The sequence below is a fragment of the Haliotis cracherodii genome, unplaced genomic scaffold (assembly GCF_022045235.1).
Source record: "Haliotis cracherodii isolate W230 unplaced genomic scaffold, xgHalCrac1.p SCAF_5, whole genome shotgun sequence".
NCBI classification, from domain to species: Eukaryota; Metazoa; Mollusca; class Gastropoda; order Lepetellida; family Haliotidae; genus Haliotis; species Haliotis cracherodii.
Genome location: NW_027266308.1, coordinates 66,428,169 through 66,455,696, shown reverse-complemented (window position 1 = coordinate 66,455,696; position 27,528 = coordinate 66,428,169). Strand labels below are relative to the sequence as shown.

General features: G+C 37.3%; 1 protein-coding gene across 1 annotated transcript in view; it reads left to right on the top strand.

The window, feature by feature from the left end:
* The window catches only part of LOC139443842 (uncharacterized), a 75,127-nt gene that overhangs the window by 11,729 nt on the left and 35,870 nt on the right, over window positions 1–27,528 (top strand). Inside the window, 20 exon segments of the mRNA XM_071224744.1 lie at window positions 941–1,227; window positions 1,495–1,549; window positions 1,674–1,817; window positions 3,016–3,221; window positions 4,081–4,211; window positions 4,923–5,095; window positions 5,727–5,872; window positions 5,963–6,295; window positions 7,202–7,344; window positions 7,555–7,625; window positions 9,103–9,254; window positions 10,206–10,375; window positions 12,150–12,324; window positions 13,718–14,271; window positions 15,030–15,307; window positions 15,956–16,156; window positions 17,727–17,918; window positions 21,628–21,764; window positions 22,422–22,593; window positions 27,295–27,365. Coding sequence (XP_071080845.1) covers window positions 941–1,227; window positions 1,495–1,549; window positions 1,674–1,817; window positions 3,016–3,221; window positions 4,081–4,211; window positions 4,923–5,095; window positions 5,727–5,872; window positions 5,963–6,295; window positions 7,202–7,344; window positions 7,555–7,625; window positions 9,103–9,254; window positions 10,206–10,375; window positions 12,150–12,324; window positions 13,718–14,271; window positions 15,030–15,307; window positions 15,956–16,156; window positions 17,727–17,918; window positions 21,628–21,764; window positions 22,422–22,593; window positions 27,295–27,365 — 3,791 coding nt within the window.

Here is a 27,528-nt window from a genome sequence, read left to right as displayed (position 1 = left end):
GTATGGTCTCAAAGCCCTGATTCCATGAGCCCTGAGTCTCCTGACCACTGTCTGTCGACTAACCCTGTGACCTAAGGCATTTGTCGCCGATGACGTCACTGTGAGGAAGCGATTTCGGAGGTGCAAGGTACGCAAGCACTGGTCATCATAGGGCGTGGTCACCCTGGGTCTTTCTGTTCTTGGCCTGTCAGCGGTCCGCCCTGTCTGTCTGAAACGTTGCATCAAGTTGGTAACGGCAACACGGGAGCAACCAAAGGTTCGTATGGGCGTGGGTTGCTGCCATCTGTACCATACCCAAGGCTTGTTCACGTTGTTCGACTGTGTTTTTTTATCACTGTGGATGTCTGACTTGCCGTTGCAATCGTTTTATACCCTTACCCGCACGTGCATTTGCAGTTGTCCGTGGTGCACATGATTTTCACTTTTTCGCGTGTTATCTCGCAAACATGTAACAGACAATTAACATTTTCTGCATACACTATTGTTGTATTTAGGTTATGTGTTTTAGATAGACTTCATCGAAAATAATTTTATACTTTGTCTGAAATTTATATTTTCAGTTGGTAAAGTTTCTTTTGGACGTCAGTTTATCAGTCAGTATAAGTAATAATAATATTTTTACTCTAAAAAATATATTTTTTAACATGTTTCTATTCAGTATAACTTTGTTTAGCTTTGCACAAAAATCTTACTTTGGGCAGAGATTTCTTATGGCTATGGAGAGGATTTTGTTGTTTTTATTTCGGATTAAGGATGGATGCATATTTATCGAGCTTGACCCTGATGCACATGACACAACTGTTTCTTCACTAAAAAATATTACAACAATCACTTGTTCACATGATTCACACTTTCGGGTTTACAGCCCAATGTTTCAAGTTTCACTATAGTATCATCAATGACGCTTACTACATGTACATCAAAATGATCTTCTGTTTAGGTGATGCTAACCGGACACAGTGTGTGCAGGAGCTCCGGGAGATATTGCAAGCACTACACACAGAGGACTACAAGGAGTTTGTACACTCAGTTCTCAACGTGTCTTGTGGAGCGGTCGAGACTAACTGTTCGGTAGAAAGACTCGTCTTCATAGATATCGTCGCAAGACTTGCTGATGATATATCCCAAGGACTTATTGTCAAACATGTTCTCAACAGGACAGACCCTGATGAAGAGGAGCTAAGACATGTGTTTATACACTGCATTGCAATTGCGAAGCCGATCATGGTTGGTCTACATTCAAGAAGGCTTAATTGATTTATTGGTTCATGTGTCGATTTGTACATGATTTTTACATGTGTGCACATGTTGTATATAATTGACCTCTTAGAGTTATGTTGGTTTAATAATGTTCTTACAATACAAAGTCATGATTATTTACACGTTTGTAACAAGTGAATTAATAATTGGTAATATGCGCTCTGAATGTTATGTACATACATTGAATACTGCTTATACATTTATCAAATCAATGTATATTCATTCTCATTTTAGCAAGTGGTCCAAGCTGTAGAGGATTACTGCTTTGGTATTGGAGATCAGCATCATGGTACGTCATTAGAACAATGAAATAAACCTGTATGTCACTAAAAACTTCGAAAAATGCCCTAGTCATTGTATTGAATTGTATTCGCCTTTTTATTTGAAATGGTTTTTTTATTACTATTTGACAGGATCAATAAATCTGACAGTGGTACAGACTCGGGCGTGTTTGGCCATAGGATCTCTTGCCAGGAATCTCCATCTGTACTCGAATTCTTCGGATGCCTTCAGACTGGTTGGGAAGATCGAGTCATGGATAACTAAACACGAAATGCGTAAGGAGACCAACGCTTATTCATGTGCTGTCATATATAAACTGTAAAAGTTAACAATATAGTTGACAATTTACAACAGATTGATTATTTAATACATCTCTTATGTTTTCTTTTGATTTGGCAAACTTGAAAGATCTACTACATACATTACCTCACCTCTTAGTTTCAAGATCATGCAAAGGGTTTTTGTGGCTCTTTTGAATTAACAGTGCTGATTTGAGGGTGATCTACCTGTCATACATTAGCGCCACGTAAAGGAACACTATTCATCCAAGGCACTGGGCATTATATACTACTCCATAATTTTATGGTCTATTGTCTGGTCTCGGTCTAGGCGTTGATGTAACTAATGTATAAAAAATCATGTATGTTACATTGATGAGCTTATGAAAGGATCACAGAAAATTAGCAATGGCACCAGGTGTTGATGAAATTGTCCCTGCCCTACCGGTAGCACCTGTCACTCATGCAATTGGCATACGAGTACGGGTCTGATGTCTGATGCGGCACAGTGCTACTCCTGCCATTTGATGAAAGCTATCAAACAAAGCAGCCAGTCAAGTGATGGACTTTAAGACTAACTGACAGCGGGCAGACGGACGGAAATAAAGATAGGATAGTTTAGTGAATTTGACTCTCACATTTGCATGAACCGATGGGGATTGGAATATGTTCTCGTTCTTGTGAGAGTGGTATGTATTTCTTATTTCAGATTATATATTCTGAATCAGTACAACCTAAAAGTAAAAAGGCAATGCCTGAGTCGCCTTACAACACGATATCATGATACTATCGTGACCCGGTAACCAAGATGTTAAATCGTCAGAAAGATGATGTTCAACACACATGATATTTAAACTGTCTCTGTAAAATGCATGTCTCTGTTAATGTGGTTAGTACACCTCTTGTCATCCTGAGAATTTAGTTGATTTTCAAATCAGTCAAAGTCGGGCATTAAGTTAAATCTACATCTGTAGCTTTAAAGCATAATTTACGAAAATTTAGGGTAACTTTCGCCATCAGAAGACATGTCTTCCACCGAAAAGCTTCTCTGTGTCTAGGTCCTTTCCACCCAGATGCTAACATATTTTTCTACGATAGATATAATGTAAACGCACCCACGTACTGAGCTAAAAAAATGTATACTTGGCTCTAAGATATGCAGTGTTAAGTAGAAGTTTATGCTATATTTTTTCAGATCCGCACTACAGATATAAAAGGTCAGTCCGTATTGGAAAAGATAGTCACTACATTATTTCCAAGAAAATACTGCTCCACAGCCTAGGAAATGCTGGGCACCCACAATCACTTAACAGGATCATCTCCAATACTTCCCCTGGGCAGGGTCACCACGACTGGAGACGTGCGGCAGTTGAGGCACTCAGACACTATCGGTGTAACCAGGTAAAAAAACAGCAACGCAGACGTTTGCACTTGTTTTGTAAGTTCAAATTCATGTTTTCAAAGGACAGACAATATTCATTACATATACAAAAGTCTTCCATAATACTACGAAAATAGTTTCTCAATCATTATTATATGAACAGAAGCGACAAATCTCAATTGTACGATTACGACTATTATCATGAGCAGGTGTTTATGAATCACTATGAAATAGTAATGACACCAGGTATTCCCGAAAAGGCGACTGTATCCTGCCCCATCGGTGGCATCCATCACAAACACATGCAACGCAAGTCAATTGTTCAACCACGGGAATATATGGTACAAGTCAAAATAACGCATTGAATCGGAAATCATTTTTGTCACTGTTGTGTCTACCATAAAACTGTTGAGATGCAGTCTTGTGGAGTGTGTTTGTCACTTTGACTCTCTATGCATAGTTGTTCATATGAAACATGATACGGTCTCACTGGTAATCTGTATTTCTAGTTTAGCTGGGTAAATTGGAGGCAGAGAATTGGCTATTTGATGGTTATTGAACCATGTCAGATCATCGATCCGTATATCCGTAAATAAATTTATATTAATACACAATCCGTAAATTATAAAATATATAATAATGACATACAGCTATGCATTATATCCTAATTACATTCATAAGGTCAGTTTGAATTACTCCATACCTGGTGCAATACCAACTGATCACATCAAAACTCGAAGCAGTATTAAACTCAAAACTAAGTAACTGTTGTTAGTTTTTTTCCAGTGATCAATATCAATCGGATAATGTATGTTTTATAGTTAAATCATAACCACACTCTTTCGCAAAACTATGAAATGCTGAATACTTTTTGGACAGAGCGCTGGAGCATTGCTTGAGAGTGCTCTTCGAGACGACAAGCAGAGTGTCAGAAGAGCAGCCAAATACCTGTACATCAGGCACCCAATGGCAAACAACCTGACACGTGAACAAGAAAACGTCATTCTCAGGTATTGGGATTGTCTTTAAAACATACTACGAGACAAGCAATAATAGAACTACTACTACTCCTGGTATCGATTGCAACATATTTCTATTTTCAAACATGGAAAAAACAATATTTTCTCAGAATATGTTAATCGATATGCCGATAAGCTCTCTGTCTCTCCTATTGGTAGAGACACTGTACCCCTAGTTGACACAAGTTTTCAAGTTATTGGTCACACAAATGTTCAATACTAAGTATAGGTGTATTCATAGTATGGAGACTGTTTGCTAAATTTGAAAAGAATCCATTTGGTTGTTTTCGAGTTATTGGTCACACAATTGTTTAAGTAAATAGTTTCTAAGTAAATAGAGAACGAAAGATAGCTGTATTTGGTTCAGACAAACCAAATAACGAAATGAAACTTCGCATGACACCTCTCCTGTTGGTATAGAAAGTGTTCACCAAGAATATAATTTATGCAGTAATTTTTAAGATGTACGTTGCACGAAAATGTCCTCGGAAGGACGAATGGGCGGAATTCCTTGGTATAACTGTATATCGCCGCACTTTTAGGTCGGCGGTATTACAGAAGAAGCAATATTTCCATGAAACAAGAATTTCCCACATATATTCTTTTGTCGCATGTTTTTAACTTGATGTCAAATCAAAGAACAATTTCCATCTTGGTGATTTGACTAAGATTATGCTTGAAATGCTTTTGATTATGTTTCAGTCACACATACGCATGGCCAGTCATTGCAAGACTAAGGAGAAGTGTGTTAGATGCTGTTTTCTTCCAGTTTAGAATAGCCTTGCCACGCGTGGACTGGAAAAAACAGATAGGGACAAGTGAAATTGGAGCCAGTTTCGGTGTCCTCTTTGAAAATGAAATGTCTGCGGTGTTCCGTAAGTTGCGTGTAAAACGGCTTAGAATATGTCAAATATTTGTTCCAGCATGAAGAGCAGGGGAGAAGTGCAATCACTAATATATGTTGACCGATGTTGTTTCACGATTCCAATTTTCTATTTACAGTATCTCTTGTGAATGAGTTTAAATTATCGTTTGGATACTCCTTTGCCATCACGAGCACATGAATGTTATTTGACTGATAGATCCCTTACTGGCTTTGGGGGGCTTACTCGGGATTATGTACATAAGGAACAACAATCTTTACCAAGTTTAAGATAACTTCCATTTTAGTGAAGTCAAACCATGCTTCCAGCATGAAAACGTTATTTCCCAATTCAGATTTTCTTAAGATACCTTTGGTATAGTGAGTGAGTATGTTTTTACGCTGCTTTTTAGCAATATTCCAGCAATATCACGGCGAGGGGACACAGGAATGGGCTTCACACATTGTACCAATGTCGTGAATCGTACCTGGGGGCTTGGCGTGACGAGCGAACGCTTAAACCACTTGGCTAACCGACCGCCCCCCCCCCCCACCCCCCTTTGGTAAAGAGTGAAATAATCAAAGCTCTACACACTGAACGATAGAATATGGCTTTCCTACAAGATTGAGTGATCTACTTTCAGGACCTCTAAGTGGTTTCGTTGATATCGATGTCCATGACAAATTATGGGCTGATGCAGACTTCGGCATCGTTGGCAAGCATATCGACATCCTCCTAATTGAACTGTGTTACAAGGGCAGACTGGAGTACAATGCAAACAAATTTAAGGTTTGTATGATAAAATAGTTTGGTTATAACTAGTGTGTCTAAAGATCAAATTTGAATACCTCATGAAACTATAAATCAATTTTATTGAAGGACATGAGCGTTGGATTAGCACAGAACCTGGCAGGAGTCTTTGATGACATGGCTAAACAGATCATGAAGCCGATGACCGATGAAGCCACTAGAATGGCCTCTCAGTTTTTGGAACCTGATGGCAAAACCACGAAGAGCAACTTTGATCCACTTGCAAGAGCGGTAAAAGATATACCAGTCAAAACAGATGAAGCCCTGTCCTCGGTGTTGGAACTAAATACTCTCACTCAGCAGTATCAAAGTATGCCATGGGTGACCCGACTACAACAAGCCGTGGATCATGCACAAGCGTTGGTAGAAGGGATAAATACTGATGCCCTCAACTTCTACAAGGTAATCAGCAATGTCAATGACGCCATAACATAATGTTATGATATGTCTGTTTTTGCAATTGTTTTGAATTGTTCATACAAAATATATATATATTATATATTCTTTTGTTTTATCGTTGTACGTATCTAGATGTGCTTTGTTTATGTACATATGTAGAACCTATGTAACCATCGATACTGGTGTTGAGATGCGACTTCCTGGATTGGATGGGTCAGACTCCTTGACTTGGTGTGTTAACGGTCAACGGCGCGGATTAATGCTTATAATATCATTCACTAGATGCACTAATCCAGACTATTATTTATTTACATGCCGCAAGCAGTTCTTAACAAACACGCACGGACGCACTATACACACACACACACACACACACACACACACACACACACACACCTCACCTCACTCATTTGTCTTGTCGAGATTCCAGTATTTACAGTCCAACGTCATATATCTGGAATATTGTTGAGGACAGCACTATTGACTACCAAATAGTCAGTCAAATGCGTTTCGAGATCAGTAGTTCAAATAATCCGATTTAATTTAGCCTCGCGATGATTTGTTATACAATATGGAACATTGGTAAAAAAGAGAAAAACACACCGTATATCATAATGTTACTAATTGTAAAACAGTTGTCCTGTCCTCATGGACATATATAGGTTATATGTGAACGGTAATTTAGTGAACATTAAAATTACCGGTTATCATACTCTTATTCCTATACAGAGAGATGTAAGCTTTTGCCTGAGTGAATAAACATTATTTTAGCCTTAGGAATCCCCATTGAATTAGGTCACCTGGTAAACTAAAATGATACATGATGCATTCAGGAAAATATGGGCGTGGGGGCTGCTCTGTTTTTGTACTTAATCCAAACACATTACTTGTTCAGTTTTGAAATTACAGAAAATATCTGACGCAAGTATCGTGGCCTTGCCGGTTGGAGAGAAGGAAATAATGGATAGTGTCAATACAGCAACCAAACTGATGGGCAAAATATCCAAATATCCAAAGCAAGCCTTCTCACACTTAGAAATGTCCAAACTTGGGTAAATATCAATAATTTCTAAGCCATTATTTATCATAAAAACTAAATGGTGTCAACAAAATGTAATAAATATCAATAAACTTGGACATATCCAACGCTTAATTTATATACTGGCCATATGTTTCTATCGTTTCATTTTTTCTACTAACCTCCTTTCAAGTAATCTATGTATTAATTGATTACCTCATAGTTGACAAAATATTAATTTCAGATTCCAGCTTGGAATGGGTCGATTATTTTCTGCAAATTCCATCATCAGGAAAGCAACTTCTTTGTTGAAAGGTGACTTTATTTTCTCATTTAAACTTATAAATGTTGTACTTTAAAATGTTGTACTTTAAAATGTTGTACTTTAAAATGAATATAGTGTTGTGGGCATAAATGTAGTTAACCCAATGGGGATGTTAGGTTAATATTTAACATTAATCCAATGTTACTGATTAACATATTCATACATGGGTTTTGTCCAAATAAACAACCAGGGACACATATTGACTGTATCCAATATTTCCAACATAAATAAGAAATGCAGTGATTCTAAATGTTAATACATTAGGGATAACCATGCAGAATTGGGACAATATTCATCAATAAAGAAGACAATAATATTTTCTATTATATCGAACATTCAAATGCGAATGTACATCTCAATTTTTGATCAATTTACATATTCCAAGTAATAATTCAGATTTCAAAACATGACTTCAAGTGTATTTTTTTAATATTTTGTAAGGCCCCATTTGCCCAATTGGTGGTGAGCTCGAAATCGAAAATTAAATTGATTTTCCAAAGTATCTTGAAACCTAAATATGTACATACAATGAAATATAATTATGTGGCATTTTAGAAACTGTATCAGGTGATGCGTAGAACACAGTTATATAGAAAATTGGTTATATTTCTTTTCAGGCCAATGCTTCAAATCTAATGCATGGAACTACCCAGTATGTTTGAGGTGTTATGATTTCAAAATGAAAGTGACAAAACATTACCATAATCACAATAAATCTATGCTTAAAGCAGTCCGTGTACGATTCGGACCTTATCATGAACATGTGATCATAAATCGCTATCAAATGTTGATTATACCAGGTGAGCAGCGAAAGAAATCAATTTAATTATCAAGCGTAAATAAAGGTCACGAGAGCACTCGTTATTGAATTTATTCTGAAATGAAATAATGCATTATTCAATACAAATTCATGAAATAAAAGCAACACAATTCTTTCGAGATTCATAAGACAGCAGAGTCAATTGTACGGTTCGGACAATAACATGATCGTGTGTCTGTGAATCACTATCAAATATCGATGATACCAGGTGTTCCGAAAAAATGAGCGTTTCCTGCCCCACCGATGATATACCATGCAATTGTACCTGGGTACATATGGCACAAGTCGAAATAGAACATTGCATCGGGCACCATTCTTGTCACTGAAGCGTCAAATTTGGAAATTGATTCCATGTGTCGACTATAAAAGTCTTTGACAGCTTTACTGAGGGCTTTTAATGTTGAAACCTTGATCGAGGTTACGGAAAGGGATGAGTGCGACATCATGCGGAGAGATTTTACAGATGCAAAACCAGGAGTTGTTGTGTGTTGCAAAATATGCCCAAGCAATTCTCGTTAGAATATATCTAAATATAATTTAAATTTTCGGCTAGATGTATAGCCATCTGCGGTAAGAGTATAGCCATGTGTGGTGTTAAGCCTATTCAGTTGTCATGTGTAGTCACCGAAGGAACATTATTTTTGAAGGTCAAAGTTCATCGTGGATGTCAGCTGGAAGCGACATTACCCATGTCATTTCTTCAGTAAAGAGCATATTGTCATCTGGGTTCAAAGGACACAGGAGAAAGAAGAGGACACCTTCGCCGTTTCATCAGGTTAATGATCTTCTCGACAATGTGGTACGTACAGCTCATGATATAATTAGGAGATAAACATCATGTGTTTTCAATGTAGAGCTAGGGTATCTGTAGATTTACCTACACAATCCTGGTATTGCCGTAGTTGAGGTGACCATATCCGTTTTGAGTTGTTCCCATTTTGGCATCGGATTTCAGCAGTACTTCATTCTTTCCACACAATTCAATCCCAATCCTTGCACAAATGACCAATTCATTTTTAGCATTAATTTTGTATGGATGTCAGCAACACTTTGCCAGATATTTACGATTGAACTACTTTTGCGTTTCTTTTTCCAGACTATACTTTGGGGCACATGTAATCTTAAATGCTTGACCAAAATTAAACTTAAAGAATGGAAATAGTGTAAAACAGACGATGAAAAATGACACGCGAACATGATGCCCAAACTGGGAATAAAATGGGTTTCCTGTTTTTACCGCGCTGCGAAACAGGTGCTCAAACAGGATGTTCGTCACGAAAAGCAGTTACATACATTAATTGTTATTTTAATTATTCACTATGTCAATATCAAAGGTCGTGTTACTCACTCAACAATAAATGCAATGTTTATTTGGTAGGATTTACAGAAATAACAACGCTTTTTGACTTGCTCTTGGTCGCATTCAGCACAACCAAGTCTTCATATCATCCTTATAAACATTTGTCACGCACTACTGCACCATTCCGCCGGTAATTTTAGGCCATGCCCCTAATTAGTTTTCTTCTGTAAGCGATTACGGAGACTTCGATTTCAACTTGGTCATGTAAACAGTTTCTAACGAATGTTATGACCTTTTCCTTTAGGGAATTGACTCACTGTACCAAAGACAAAATCTCAATCAGTGATTTCATTTTCTTGCCCAGTGCCCTGAAGAATTCGATTACAAGATTTAATTCATCACTGTGAAATGTACTGGTTACGCTGCTCTCAATTGAAGTGATATTCACAGGGTGATTCAGCAGATGAAATATTCAGGAAAATTGAGACAAAGAGCAACAAAATCATATCACAGATGGAATCTCTGAGGGACAAAGAACCACAAGCATTCCAAGAAGGACTTGACCAACAAAAACTCACAATTGACAAACTACAAATCAACTTCAAAGTGTTTCAAGAAACGTAAGTAGCGATGGCTCTCAATTGGTTTGTGTCTGCATTGACAGAGGAAAGGCAGCTGTTTAGTTCAGAGGGTATCTAGCATCATCAAATGGGATAAATGCATGACATTGTGTCAGAGTCCCTTGAAGATCAGGAGTAGAAAAGGTCTTCAGCAACCCATGCTTGTTGTAAGAGGTGACTATGTCCTGTCCTCTTGCATTAGCGTTGAATATGTACCATGAAACAAAAGTTGACTTTTGGAAAATTCAAGATATACATCTTGCCATTCAGTCTTGAGGGGAGTTGTTTGTCACTCTGAATGGTCTCCTTTAGTTCTGGATCAGGTGGGTAAATCAGTGGAAGGGAATTAGTTATTTGATGGTTATTGAAGGATATTGAAGGATATCAGGCCATTGATATACCTGAAGGTATACAGTTAAAGGTCTTGGTCAAATTGTCTTGTTTTGATTTTGCCAGTCCAAGCAAAAATTCCGGTTCACATGCATAATTAGATCAGCAAGAAGGGGAGCACCTTTGCCTCATGTCAGATCCCTACCCTAAATTTCACATATCATGTGAATTGGGATGTTATATGGGATCTGTAAAACATGTTAAGAATGGTAAGAATAAGTAATGGTTAAGTAATCAGAATTTCAAACATGACTACTACTACCTCAAGGATTATTTCTCTCAATCCAATGAATAGAATCTTTTTCCCATCTGCAACAGTTGATACGTTTGAGATAGTATGAACAAACTAGCTCAGTCTTGACATATCCTTGACATCTAAGATGTAAACTTCATGTGTTTGTACTATTGACAGAATGAAATATTTCTTTCCCCGGATCTTGGCAAGTTTCATTGGTCATCCCTGTAATACCATATAATTTAAACATAACTTACATGCTTCAATTTTCAATATGTCAACGTCCACTCCAGAGAATAACCAATCTCAATTATCTGCCGAAACAGATTTCATTTGGCGTAAAAGGCAAAACAGAGGTAAAACTTATATGAATGGATCACTGAAAATCAGTGATGACATTCATACAGACCTTGAACGTTGGTGGCCTCCTGGAAAATAAAAACTTTGTCTCTCAGATAGGTACAATTGGAAAATATAACAATGGAACAATAATGATAATTCTTTGACCGTACGTCTCCGCTTTGCCTGACTGGAACCATATATTTATTTTGTGACATAACGTTATTCCTGCATGTACAGGAGAACAAACTCCAACACAGAAGAACTCTTTTCAGGTATATATGACATCCTGTCAATAATTGTAGGTGATCAGAACATGCTCTCTTTCCAAGAAAAGACAGCTATGATAGGATGATTTCACAATGCAGAACATCCCTTATCCACATCTTACATTCTCGTTATCATAAAAAAAGTTTTCATGAAAACATTTGTCATTACGAAACTAAATATTTTGTTGTTATCAGTTCCCACATTTGCAATCTTGGGACGACCACTTACTATCGTATTCCAATGATTAGGTAACTCGTTCCCATGAAATATTTTTAGCCCTGTGCCTTTAGGGACATTCTAATGCATTGTTCAAATCCTTATCAAGAGTATAATTTAAAATATTTTCGCCTCATGAACTTCATATGTTCTCTTGTCAAAATGTACTCTTAAGAATGTTTTATGATGTGAAGTAAACTAATTACACTGCCTAAATTTCTATAGTCTGTCTCGTGCTTTTAATTCTAACAGTTTGAATGTATACCAGAAAAACAAAGTATATATGCACTAATTATATAACAATTTCCTGGTTAAAATCCTCAGGATAGAAAAGATCAAGTCTTCCATTCAGTCCCTATTTGGATCAAAGTTTCATCCCTCATTCCCTGGTCAAAGACGTCCTTCAGATTCCAACTGCGGTGAAGGGACATATCCCTCTGGCACTAGGAGCAAGTATGGAACTGCGGGAATCGATCTCGTGTTGAATAAAGGGTGGAAGGTACGGATTTTCTACATTTTTGGTGAAAGATGTTAATAGCATGTTACACTTTTAAATTTCGTATTGCATTATCACAATTTCGTTATAATTATCATCGTCTTAAGATAGCAACTTGTAGACCTTTTACTCTTCCTACAAATCATAAGTATGTCCAGTATGTAAAAGAGGGTTATGTTGAAGATGAAAGTCTCGTGTTGATGATCTGTGTGAAATACAAATACCTGCGTGATAAATAATTGCAAAGAAAATACTTTGTACATCCAACACAACAAAAACTTTATCTGCGAATGTCATCTGCTGATGTAAAAAAACCCGTGAGCGTGCGGGTAAGAAAAGGCCTTCACCAACTTATGCTTGTCATAAGAGGCGACTATGCTTGTCGGAAGAGGCGACTAACGGGATCCAAGGGTCAGTCTCTCTGACTTTGTTGATGCATGTCATCATATGCCAATCACGTGGACCGATGCGCATGATGGATCCATGGATTGTATGGCCCAGACTCGATTATTTATTCGAACCCTTCGCGGAATGATCATTTGCAAACAGCACGGTGTCCTGTGCACAGATCACAAATCTTGTGAAGTTAAGTAACGTGGTCGTGTAGAGTCCTTGGATTCGGTCCTGCCCCACCCTGAGACACATGCAACACATGGGCAAGTGACTTTGTTCGAAATCACAAAGGTGGAAATTTAACAAAGAAACCAAAGGTTTAATTAGTGCAGAGTTAAATTAGCACTAAATGGAATAAGTAATTGACAAATAAACGGAAGGGGGACAGTTAGCACTGATTTATAATTAGCATTGGACAAATAGAAGTCAACTGGGTGATCAGCCTTGATGGGGATACAGACTAATTCAATCAGTCAGTCCAAGGCAATAGGCAGATATGTTTCCTGTTTATGGTTCATGGCTGCCTGGTATCTCCTTATTTGAAGGCATCTTGTAGATCCCTTTGACACTAATTGTTGTTGAACATGGTTTTGGAAGCTTCCCACATGATGGTGGGGATTTTGATGGGTCTTTTGAGGGACCTGTCAAGAAACTTGACCAGAAATCTGCACTTTCATCAATCACCAAGACCATACCATCACGTGGAAAACTACAAAACCCCGCCGAACAACAGTTACTGGCGTCAAAGGAGTTCTCCCATTTCACGTCAACACTAAGTTTTTGTTCTAATATATGTATACAACAATTGGCAGGAAAATATCAAGTCATTTCTAAGGATACATTGTTTTCTAATAGTGTGAATTTCCATTCCAACGATACTTTCACTCACACAAAACAGTAGTAATAGTCAAAGAATATACAAGTACCTTTTCAAATTAGTCTCTTTTGAACTATTTCTTTGAGCACATTGAATGACATTCCATACACACTATTCCTCCGCCAGGTCATAAACCCTGTAGCTGGTATAGTTCGCCAAACAGGAGCTTCAGAGGTCACGATCAAACCAACTGATGGAGACTTCAAGCAATATGAGATTATTATAGCCAACATTAATTCCTCTGTCGGGAATGAGGACAAACATTTTAAACAGGCACAGGAAATAGGAACATCAGGCGGCAAGAATGGGTGTGACTGGCCTCACATTCATCTTGCTGTCAAGAAGAAATCTCAAGGTACCGGTGATGACATGTGCTTCTACATGGACCCGTCACCATTTGTCGATACTGTGAAACTGAAACCTGTTTGGCACCAGGAATGCAAAGACTTCACCTTCAAACACATCGGACAAGTTGCTGATCTAAAATCAATGATTGGTGGCTTGTCAGAATTCCTAGGGGACCTGAAACGAGCAGCACTGGATTGGCTAAAAGGATTTGATATCAAACTGATATTAAACAAAATCATCCCTCCAAGTTCCGTATTAGGGAAGGCTGTGAGCTTTATGATCAGTAAGCTTGGACCTCTGTCTGATGTAACCCAGCTGTTTACGGGATTTGGGTAAATATGCGTATTATTTGTTATATAATAATGAACCTTGTTTGATATCATATGTACTCAAAGGCAAACGTTGTTGTGACTCGGATTTTTTCAGTTATAAATCCTTCATGTGAATTGATGGACTTGATCGAGGCAGGTTTATGAATCGGCTCTCAGAAATGCTACCAACCAAATATTGCTAATATTGCATGTGTTTTGCCACATTTTTGCTTCTGCTTCAAGTCTTCAAGTGTCCATTAAATGACAGATATCTATATCCATGACATTGCCAAGAAAACAATTACTTTAGAGATGGTGACATTTTGATCTTGAGTTGAAAGGCTGCTAGGATTCACATGATAATGCCAGACCACATATTGCTGGAGTTGTCCATCATTATCTGACTCAGAACAATGTTAATGTGTTACCCTGGCCTGCAACCAACCCGCCTCCTCCACCCCACCCCACCCCACCCACCCCCCCACCCCCATCTCTGATCTGTCATCAGTTGAGCAGGTCTGTGTCATCTCACCAAATATGCGATAAAACCCTTTCCATATTCATCAGAAACTTCTGTCAAAAGCAGAGTCGACTGTAACAAGGTTATAGGAACGCTAGATTATCCATCCTCAGATATGGGAAGCCATTATACAGATCATTCTTCAATGTTAAGCTATTGACTTTTGCCTTTGCATAGATAGATAATGTTATGTACTGTATGATGTGCCAGAGGATATGTTAGATTTAGTGAACTAATTTTAATAAATGCTGAATTTCAGGGACCATATGAAAAAATTCTTCTCGTCAATAAATGTCAAGAAGATGGCTTTTGGAGCATTTTCTCAGATGTTACGATCAAATGTCAACTTGAAAACTCATCTTCCAAACCTGTCACGTTTGCTTGGAAAGGCAACTTTATTACTTAAGGAAGTACCGTTCAGAAAACTGAAAACATTTGCAACTGGTGGTCTTGGTAAGCTTCTTGGACGATTTGGAATCCCACCCAAAGGAGGGAGACTAGCCAGCACATCTCTCCTCAAGACTTCCATGTTTAAAAGTAAGACCTGCACATCCAAACAATGATAATTTTTTTCATATGTAACTGTGTAACAATGAAATTAAAACCATAGAATTAATAAAGCAATCAAACATATGTTAGAGTGAGCAACGAATGTGAGAAAGTGGGTAAAAAGGAATGGCTGAATGTTACCTATTTGATGAAGGAAAGCATGGCTATTATTCATATGTGACATGAAATTACATGGTGCAACTTCGCAGACACTGTTCTTTGACAAGTATGCACTCTACAGAACACTCACCTTGCCTTAGTCATTGAAGTACTGTCGTTAAACACAACATAAATTTTGTAGCTCCATGCAACTTTGAAGGCGGAGGCAAGGCACTGACATTAGTAGAGATTCGTCGCTTAGTCATGCCAGGATCCAAGAATCATGGGCTCGCAGATTAGCCCTAAGTATGCATACAAGTACTCGTGTGTTTCACAGAAGTCGTAAACGTTGAAGACCTGTATAATCTCCCATATCAAGCCTACATGCAGTGATATGATATTGTTGGCATTAATCTAAACTAATGATATTAACATGCTCTGGTAAAAACTGAAACATTGTTGAAAGTGAGCAGATACACACTTAACTACATAAGCTACGATGAAATGTAACGGACGTTTGTCGCATTTTGTTTTCAGAGTGTGCCCACTTCAAGACAGGCTTCCTTTCTGGACATGATCAGATGTGTACTGCTGATGAGGATTGTCTTGGATTCGCTTGTCATATTAATATACCGCTGAGCTGTCGTAATGGTGGGTTCTCTTTGAAAGTCAGGGTTGACCCTCTGGAGGCCAAGGTTGACGTCGAACTAAATGGCAACGGAACGATTGCTCCTAGAGGTAAAGACAGGGATTGTAAATTCACAAACGTCAATGGTCAAGTAATGCATAATTCTTTGTCGGTCAGTCATTAGCTTTAAACAAGTATCACAAGCCGACACAGCTAAAATATGTACACGTCCTAATCAAATAAAAAAATAACCTAGTTAACCTGAAAATATATAGTCTAAAAAAACAGCCGAAATAGATTCATAGGACATAGAGGCAAAATTGTGTTGCAAATTAATATGAGTTAATAAGTAATGACACCAGGTGTTCACAAAAATGGTAAGCAGGCCCTGCTCTACCGGTAGCATGCCAATGACACAATATCATTTAAAAGCAAGTGTCAGCAAGTAAGCTACATGCTAAGGTACCATGGAATAGCATCATTCATCATGTTTATAAGCAATATGTCATATGTAGCAAATTTCTTTGAATGGTCTACCATAAAATGTCTGCAATGACTTAACAATGACACCTTAATGGAATAAATCAGTAATGAGCAACATCTGTCTTTCTGAGACATTTGAGTTCCTCAGCAATTAAGAAATGCAGTGGTCCAAAGATGGAGCTCATTATACAGTGCTCGACATGAAGGAGGGATATAAATGTGAACACCAGAGAATCAGTCTCCGAAACAGATTCCACTTGGCGTAAACATTGTATGACTGGATCACTAAAATTCAGTGATACCAGGTGGTTGTGAAAAGAGTAAATATATCCTGCACTTCTGATTGCCCTTCTCTTTCTTAAATGGAAACATTACTATATGTTATTATACTGTTGCTTACAAATAAATCTAATATTTTTAGACGCTTTGTCAGTTGGAACAATGACAAATATCACACGCATTTCAGTAAGACATTTATGAACTGAATTGTGTACTCGAGACAGTTTGATGATTTTTTATATTGTTTCCATTACTATGTAACAAATGGATTTTATCCACTCAGAGAGCCATTCAAATGGTTCCTTTTCTCGTTTTGTTCACATTTTGACATACAGAGTTGGATGAAGTGGCAGAAATCTGATGGATTTTGCACTGTTTATGTTGTTTCGGGCCACTCAGAAAAAAATAATTGTATGATTGTTTGTAGTTTACTAATGTGGACGCAATGGTGATGGCAGTGTAGTATTCTGAACTGGATTTTGAAAGTATTGCGTTTCCTCATGCATAAGATTCAGAATGTTTTTCTTAGATTGGAACAACAATAAAAACAATTGGATATGGCCAAGAAGTTTTCCTAAAGCTTCCGGTAGATCGATTATCTGATATCATTCAATAACCAAAAAGTCCATTCCAGTGATAAGGTCACATGATCTTGGAACAAGAGAAACAAGTGAAACCTCCTCATCTGATTCATATTTACGAAACAATATCAACAAGACTTCAACTTTCCCTTAATGTCAATATTCTACACTTTTGAGACACGGTCGAGCATTATACAACTCTTACAAGAAGATTTACAACTCTTACAAATGCATTTTGGAAATGAATGTCTTTAAGAAACAAGATTAGCATAAAGATTCATGGTGTCCGTCTCATATTGTTGTAATCCATACAATGGTAACAGAATCCTTGTTACAGGTAACAGTGTCTCAAGGACAGTAGTCTACATTGGACCATTCTCCTTAAGCCTCATGAGCTCCGTGGAAATACAAGGAGGAGAATTGGTAATCTCACTTTCTGTTAAACCATGTAACAGATCAATGTGTCTTCAGGACATCAAAATCATCAGGAACCTAGTCTTTCACGGGAGGCACAAACGAGATATTTCAGGTAAATGAAACAGCTTTTTTTAATGCATTTTCACAGATTTTTTTATTACAGAGCAAAGATCACATTACTGAATCATTATCTAGTGTTAGAAGTTGTCGTTAACGTTACGTTATTCTCAAGAGATTTTTGTGTAAGAACCAGGACAACAAATCTCCAAGCCAACAAATGATAAGGACCGAATTCCTTTAATTACCTTAAATGGCAACAAAATCGCCTTGAGACTCGTCAATAATTACCAGCAGATAAACTACCACAATACATGGATGCTGTCATTAATTATTTTACAAAATGAATACAAGAGCTCGAAGATTAGACCTAGGTAGCGAACGTCGAAATACAGAAGGATCTCATTTAAATTAGGTAAAGGTCAATAATAAATTTATTAATTAATCACTTAGGTTCGTTCGCTCGGTATTATCTGTTACATCGTGGCTTCAGGATCCGATATTTGTCTGTATCCCTCCAGTGGTGGATATATCTGAAATGTAAAAACATTTTAACATTGTTACAAGATTTGAAAATCTCAAGTGTATAAACCTGGCTGAAACAAACACTGGATCAATGTAATGATGTAATGTAAACAATATATTCCGGAAGTCATGTGATCCCGAATAAGGAACGAGGAGGCCACACTTCCTACATCTGCCAAATTGCGATATAAGTCAGCATGAAGGCGATTCCTGATTAAAGCTTTTAATTAAATATACACATGCACAAAAGTTAAGCGCCACCATATTCATAGTCTCTAAATTTCACGTGTGGGAATCAGAAATACGAAATATGATGATGTATGACTGAATTAGGCTTCCATAGTTTCATGAACCCAAATTTGTCCAGATACCACAGGGAAAGCGTGCTTTACGTGTTGCTGCAGTTCCCCTACCCTATAAATAGTGAAATTCAAGTTTCAGGCACGTGGTTGCATCTGCTCCTGTGTGAGATTCCCCTTCCAATGGAGGTTGAAAATCAGCCATGGTAAGGAGAAAGTTATCGAATGCTGAAAGATGGAAAGTGATAGGCATGAAAATGGGATGTCATGCAGGGCCATTGCAAGACAAATGGGTCGTCATCACAGTGTTATCACTTGTTTGATTGTCAAACATGGTCAAACCAATGATGTCAATGACAGGCATAGGTCTGGTAGGCCAAGAAAGACCTCTAACAGAGAGGATAGACGTCTTTTCAGGATAGTCAGATGAAATCCATTTGCCACTTCAACAGAATCAAGACTGCAGTTGATTACCCATCAGAGATGCTCGATGATGACCGTAAGGCGTCGCCTCAGAGCGGCTGTTTATAACGTCAGTGAAACGTCCTCATCTGACTGAGAGGCACATGCCGAATCGTCTGATATAGTGTCGTGCCCTTAGTCGATGGAACTTGGCCAACTGGAGACGGTCCATTGGTCTGACGAGTGTCGAATGCTGCTACGAACTGTTGATGGTCGAATACGTGTTTGGAGGCAACGTAACACTCATTTTGCACCAAGGAACATCCAGAAGACCTTAGCATGTCCCGGGGGGTCTGTCATGATATGGGGTTGTGTTTCCTTCGGCTGCAAACTTCCGTGGTGACAATTCTTGGAAACCAGAATGGCCAACAATACCAAGATGCCGTTCTTCGTCATTTTGACAACCATCCTCTCCAGACAAGACCTGTTTACATGGACGACAATGCTAGACCACACAGATCTCGGGCAGTTTTGGCTTATTTGCATCAAGAAGCTATTGCCACTCTTCCTTGGCCGGCCTGTAGTCCGGATCTTAATCCGATTGAGCATCTCTGGGACATTCTTGGTCAGAAATCAGACCTCGTGATCCCCCAGTTCAAAATCTCGCTGGACTTGAAGCCGCACTTCATGAAAAATGTATCCGTTTGCCTCAGAGAAGCATTCAACGACTTGTAATGAGTATGAGGCGTAGGGTTGAAGCTGTGGTCAATGTCCGTGGATCATACACACGTTACTGACGTTTCTGTCTTGCAATAGACTCTGCAGTCCCTAGGGTGTCTATGTGACACCTGATATGGTCTGCTCATATTTTTTTGGAACACAAGGTAAACTTGCTTTGGGACAACTTTTGCATCACATGAGGTTTACATATACGGCTTATAACAATCGTACATCTCGTTATGATAGTCATCATTAAGTGCCAAAAGTAACCGCATAAATATGGTGGGTGGCGCTTAACTTTTGTGCATGTATATATATAGAATCTCTTCTAGACCCTTGTAAACACCGGAAGATCAAAACCAACTTGATAATATCAACATTCCAGTCGGAATGACCTCGGAACCCCTGGATCGCGATCACAACCCACTGTCAAAACATCTATAGATGGTAAACTGTAATTACACGGCGATAGGTGTTTGAGATCGAGAAAGATACACGGGGATGAGTAATAGTTGGAACGAAGTAAACTTTAAAAAGAATCTTTAACTTTATTTGACATATGTATAAGGATATGCGTACATGGGAAATACTTAAATAATTATGAAAATTGTCTTTAAAACATTCCTTACTGCTGCGTTGAAACGTTGACCCATTTCCGTGAAATGAGTCTGTCTGTCAGGAGGGACGAGAACTGACAGAGAGTATATCGCCATGCGGGAAACGTTGACTCGTTTCCTTGTAGCGAGGTCTGCCTGTCGAGAGGGTCGGGATCCAGCCTACAGTATATCGCTATGCGAGGAACATTGACCCAGTTTCTGTGTAGCGACGAATTTATGGGACTTTTGGACAGATGACTAATTGACGTCTCAGGCTACAGAAGTAAATGTATTAGCATCAGGAAGGTAACGCTCACAGAGAAATATAGTTCATTATAAAAAAAACGCACTCACAACGTTGTGGGTTTCAATTTTAACAGAACAGATATCTATTCATGAAAAATATATGAATGTTCCCACTGATCTACTTCATTGTCATCACTTATCCCAGATTGGCTACTGTAAACATGACCTTGATGAAACAGTATTTTTTCCTACAATATGCTATAAAATTAAAGTATGAATCCATTAAAAATGAAATCAATGTCCCCGGACTGATATGGATATAAAATTATTGCAACTAATGCTTGCGACCTACACTTGCATTTTAATATATGTTTTTACAAAACTGTCTTGAGTAGTTTACCGATGATATAACAAAGCCTAATGTCACTCAATATTCTTCTCTCACACTGTGATATCGCTACCACAACGTAATTATTTTCAAAACAAGGACATGGGTACATTCATCAATATAATGAAGCTAAGGCTCAACTATAGTGTACCCAGTATTACTATGAACATATTTCCAATGTTCAGTTAATTTCTGCTTATTGCGCTCTCATACACTAATTTGTTTATATTGTTAATTACTGGTTTTTACCTTTGATACATTAATTTATCTGACTTTCTATCTTGTAGAACACCACATATTTCTCAAAATGATCATGCTTTATGAACCGTCCAGTTGATAATCGAGCAAGCGGGATTTGTTATTAAATATTTGCTTCAAGAAATAATGAAAAGATATTTGTTCGTTAGTCATGCTGGATGTCCAGAACGAAATGTGAAAATATATTGCGTCTTTTGAAGCAGTGAAGTTAGCTGAACTCTCTCAAGATGCTTAGTAATATAATATTGTGTTAGTGTGTATATTTATGTGTTCACCTAAGCCATCCATAACATTCCTGTTCTCATCTGGGTCAGTGTATTTTGTAAACAGCTACGATACAGGGCGACACACCAAAGCTGGAAAGCATGGATTTATCTGCAATCACAGATCAGCTGACGAACCTCAATATTCCTGGTAAAGAGTTGATAGGACAGATGAATGAAATGTTGGATGGAATACGAACAAAGGTGTGCACTTACATTGTTCTAGCAATATGAATTTTTAATTTGATTTCATGAAAACTTTTGTTTATTGGTGTACTGTAGAAGATGTTTGGAGATTTCAGAATGCATTTTACGCAGAACCAAGTTAGTGTATATAAAAAACATAATTAAACAAAATGGACCTTTGTCATATCCTCCTTTGTTTAGTGTGTGTAGTAAGTTGTCAATACGCCCAAAGGAGTATTGATCTTACGATCAATACACTGAATACGATTTAATTAGATGAAATGAAATGATGACACTTTGATAATGATTGGATCAATGACACACACATATGATGTATTTCATTTCAGTATATTGGGGTTAATGTTATATGGGTATTATAACAAAAGAAACGCGAAGACCTCTTCTAATTTGCTACATCAAGAATAGATAAATGTGTGCAATATGTTGTAATATCAATTTCATTAATGACAGATTCTGCTCAGACCCTTTTGGATTTCAGAATTAATGTTTTTGAAAATTCAGTAAATGTGATTAAGTCGTCACTTTCGCGCCAATGAAACTTGTTTCGGTGGATATTGTAGACTGGTTATTATTCTCTTGCATTAACCGTTGTACTTATATTATATTACGAAACACCTAGAACAATGTTTTCAATAAATCCTGTATTCTTGCTAGATATTAGAACATGAAGTTGATCAAGTTGAAACTCTAGTGGACGAGATGAAAGCTGAAGATGATTATGAAGACCATCAGGATTACCCAAATGGAAAACCCCTCTATTTGCCTTTCTTCCCACCTGGTCTCATGACTTTCCCATTTCCAGCAGGACCTGTTGTGTTTGTTATATGTAAGTAACCCCTTGATGAAGATTACAATGTGAACAGTAAAGTAACTCCTTGCTATCTGGTAGACTGGTTTGTTTTAAAAAGAAACAATTCCATGGAAGTGGACATTGATTTTTCATTATCTCAACTCTTAACGTAAGGAATTGTAGTGTGTTATTGAGACTTCGTATAATGGTGACGATATGGCTGTCTTTGCCTTTAACACTCTTATTAGGTGAGCTCGAGGCATAGCTTGTTTCAGACTGCTGCATACATATGGATATATACATATGGTACATATGGTATAAACACTAACACGGGGCGCATAGAACAGCCTGTCTTGTATGTGGCAGTGAAAAAGGGATTTATTCTCCCGCTCATATATCCCATGTAGGATACAAAGTATTTTATAAATATACGTGAACCAATCTAGTTTTAGTGAAGGCAATTGAATAACGGAGGGACAATGGAACTGCTTCTCTTTACAAGTAATGTAAAAACATTCTGTGCTTCTTTTCTCTAATCTTACAACACGACAACTTCTAGATGGTAATTTCCGATGAAATGTGAGCCCATGAAATCCTTGGGTTGGCGTAGATACATTTTGCTAACAATGTTATGTCTCTCCGTTCATATGTTTTTAATGTCATTATGCATACACCGGTACATCGTTTTAGGCATTTACCGAAACTATGTTAAACATGTCCAAATAACCCGAACATGTGTTATTTCTAACAATCTCTCCTTGCATATACCAACATGCCTCACAATTCTGCAACTACATGTATACCAGTCGTGAATTACTAACTGTGTGTCATACTGAAAATGATATCTCAAATTTGTAGAGGTATCAATCATAAAATTAAACAATGTTCACATTTCTAAAGAAAGAGAAAGCAAATATCTGCTGTTTGCAAGATGCTCATTTGACAAAAGACTTAATATAAACAAAGAATAGGGAAACAAAAAGATTGCTATGTTGGCACTTTTAAAAATAATTCTAGAGGTGCAGCCATACTATGTGTCAATAAGTTTGACTGTAAAATCAAACACGAATATGCGATGTTAATGGCAATGTGCTTGTTGTTGAAATGGATATTAACGATTACAAGCTTGCTTTTGTTAATATTTATGGACCAAATATAGACAATGTGGAATTATGTGACAGTTTGGACACAACAATTAGATTTCGATATTGACCATATTGTGTTGTCTGGAGAGTGGAATAATAGATGTTTGACGTGAACAGAACCCCTTCTGTAAATGATATACATGGAAACAACCCACACCTTTGAAACAAGCGCGCTTGGACTACTTCTTATTTTCCCATAATATGTTACCTTCCGTTATGAAAACTGAAATAGGACCTAGTTTCAGATCTAACCACACCAATATCATTGACGTTTAAATGTACAGATCTCAAAAGGGGCAAGGAATTTTGAAGTTCAATAATTCTCTATTAAAATGTGAAACTTATGTAACACTCATTAAGACTACCACTGAAGTAACAAAGCAACAATATAAAAAATGAAGATAATATCTTGAAAACGAATTTAATATAGACAATCAACTTTTTGGGAACACTGCATCTCACGATAAGAGGTATGACAATACAATATTCACCCTACAAAAAGAAAAAAAGCAATTTATACGGGACAGAAACACTCAAGAAAGGTTAGATCTTCTGACTGACCAATTAAATGCATCCCCGGAGCAAACAGTTAAAGAGGAAACTCCAGCAGAGATTATGATAGTCAATACAGAATTAAGAGAGGTCATTAAGCATAAAACAAAAGGGTTAATGGTATTGACAAAAGCACGGTGGACGGAGGAAGGGGAAAACTAACAAAATATTTCTTAACTTTGGAATCAAGAAACTATCGAAATAGATACACAAACAGCATATAACAGGAAGATGACAGAATAATTGAATCACAAGATGAAATACAAAAAGAAGAAAAAGCCTGTTATTCGAAACTACACTCAAAAGATTATATTACAAAAATAGACCTCATGTCCCTACTAAAAGAATACGGTATTCCTAAACTATCTAATGAAATAGCCAAGAGGTTAGAAGGTGAGCTGACCTACAATGAGGTACACAAAACACTTACTAAATTACAGTCCCAGGCCAGATGGATATATGGTGGAACTTATCAAGACACATTTGGAAAATATCTGATAAAATCCAATACAATAATGTTCAGTTATCAATATCACAAATACAAGGATTCATAACGTGTAAAGGAAATAAACCAAAACAACATTTGAAAACTGGCGAAAAATAAACTTACTATCAGTATTCTATAAAATCTCATCAGTAGGAATATCCCAGAGAGTGAAATCTGTCTTAAAACCTCCTGATTATCGAGGATAAAAAAATAATAAATCAATGGCTGGAAGATACATTGGTGAAATAACAAGACAAATCTATGTTCCACTGGACTACACCAAGTTAATAATTAATTAATGAAGTTAATAATTACTTGTAGATTTTGAATGGGCTGTTGATTTAATAGGCAGTTGATTTGGGAATTTATAGAAAAAACACAAAACTTTGGCTTTGAATTGGTATTTCATTAGAAAGATAGATAAAACCTTAACAACGAAATTCAATCATGTGTACTTCATGGTGGCTTTGGATCCTAATTTTCCAAAAAATCTAGGGTCTCCCTTTATCTTTGTATTATGTACTGAAATAGTAGCAATGATGATAAGAAACAAATATAACATACAAGATTGGTAATATTGAACATTGACTCTCAGAATTTGCAGATAACACAACTTGTTGACCCTTCAGAACGATGACACTATAACGTACTTCAGGTTCTACTTTCTATGCTAGATTATCGGGCGTAGAGGTTAACAGACAAAAGGAGGATACTCTGAATGGGATAAAATAAGCGTTCTAGAATAAAACTGTGTCAAGAATGGAATCTGGATTGGAGGCAAGGACCTTAATAAGGCCTGGTGGAAACTCATAGATAACATCCGCGTAGAGCGTATAAATAACAAGGGTATCATAGCACAATATTCATGGCAAAACGAGAACATAAAAATGGCAAACAGTACATTTTATAAGGAATTGTATGTAAAAGGGAAACGTTTCATTATTGATTTTCTAGATAGTAACGGACAATTCATGTGAATTGAAACCTTTAAAACCATTTTCAATTCGAAAACCAACCTTTTAACCTAAACTGGTGTTCGACACGCATCAAATGTTACATCATATATTTAAAAATACTCTCTTCTTAATTAAACATACATCGTACAACTTGTACCTACTGTTCTAATGAAGCAGGAGAAGTTATACATATAATCTGAGGATGCAACAAAGTGATATCCATCTGGTGAGACATGGAACGAAAAACAAAACGCAAAACTCGGTAACGGTAGACAAAGAGAATATTCTTTTTAGCTTTGGTTATTTATCGATAAATAACAATCCCTTAAACCTTGACAAGGTAGACACAATTTTAGGTCGTATTAAGGTCCTTGCCTCCAATTTTATCTTTAAACCTTATAATTTTTCTGTTAAAATGAATAATTTTCAACCTTAGAAATAACTTTCAACAAACGTTCCAACTTATACAGAAGGAGCTCACTGAATTTTATTAGTTAACAAAGTATACTTCGGCCATTAATTGTAATTGGGATTACTTTAATAAGCTTTGGTCAAGGTGTTCCTTTGAATATATTATTATGCAAAGGCGTGCAGATGCTCTGGAAAAAATAAATGAATTATATTTTTGTGCATATATTTGTATATGTGTTGGCATGCGGATGTGCAACAGTATAGATTAATCAGTGAACTATACTCTTTCCAAAAAGTATGGGAACGCCAAATATTGGATTGTAAGGATGCAATGGCAAGCATAACCACCGGATCTGCTTGCAATGGAACATCTTTGGTACATCCTTGGTCGTGGGTTGCGTTGCAATCAACAGTTCTTTCACTTTTTCCAAACAGAGTGACAAACTGTCCCTCAGGCAACCCTGAGAAGACTTGTTAGGCCGATCAGACGACAGTGTACAGAATGCCTCCAATGTAGAGGAGGCCTTTCACTTTGTTGACATAATTTTCTGTGTCACTTTGTGAATCGGCCCTTGCAGACCCGATTATTTACAGACCGCCGTCTTAATACTGGAGTATTGCAGCGTTATGTTGGGGTGCAGCGTTAAACAACAAACAAACACAACAAACATTTTAAATCCATTATTCAGCTACTGTGGGTATAGGCAAGGAGCAATTTCACATCAAAACGATTTGAGTAATGAATATACTTTCATATAACCCCCATGTTATTAATATCAACTGGCTAAGTCGAAGAAATTTGGATGTTCCCATATTTTTTAATGAGTATATGATCGTCCACTGACTGATTAATACGATTAAAAGACTTGAATCGTTCTCCGTTTAACGCTTAACTGTAAAATTCCTGAGCTTCTTTCACAGTTGCTGCTTTCTTTGATTAATTATCAAATATAATTATTTGCGTTTTGGTTTGTTCAGTCACACTATAGACAGAGGCATATTTTTTATTCCTTTCTATATGGTATTGAGTTTTACCCATAAGCATCCTGTGGGGCAATTATATGGGACGCAACATTTTGTGATTGTTTTACTGTTGTATTCTGATAATTGTACCCTTCATTTAAGTAAACATGATGCTTTTTATGATGACTATACAGCAACGTGGACATTAACGTTTTCTTTGCAGCTATAGATGCTGGAGGAGAGCTTGGTCAAGAGTTTTCTGTGGATGTACAGACAGTCAAGTCAACTATGTCAGTGAGTCAAATACCAAATTTAAAGTGAGTGAGTGAGTGAGTGAGTGAGTGAGTGAGTTGGGTTTAGGCGACTGGGCCACCCGTGCCCCCCTCAATTTAAAAATACTTGAGAGTAAAAACAGTGTGATGTAAAATTCTTAATCCAAGTACAACCATAATGGAAC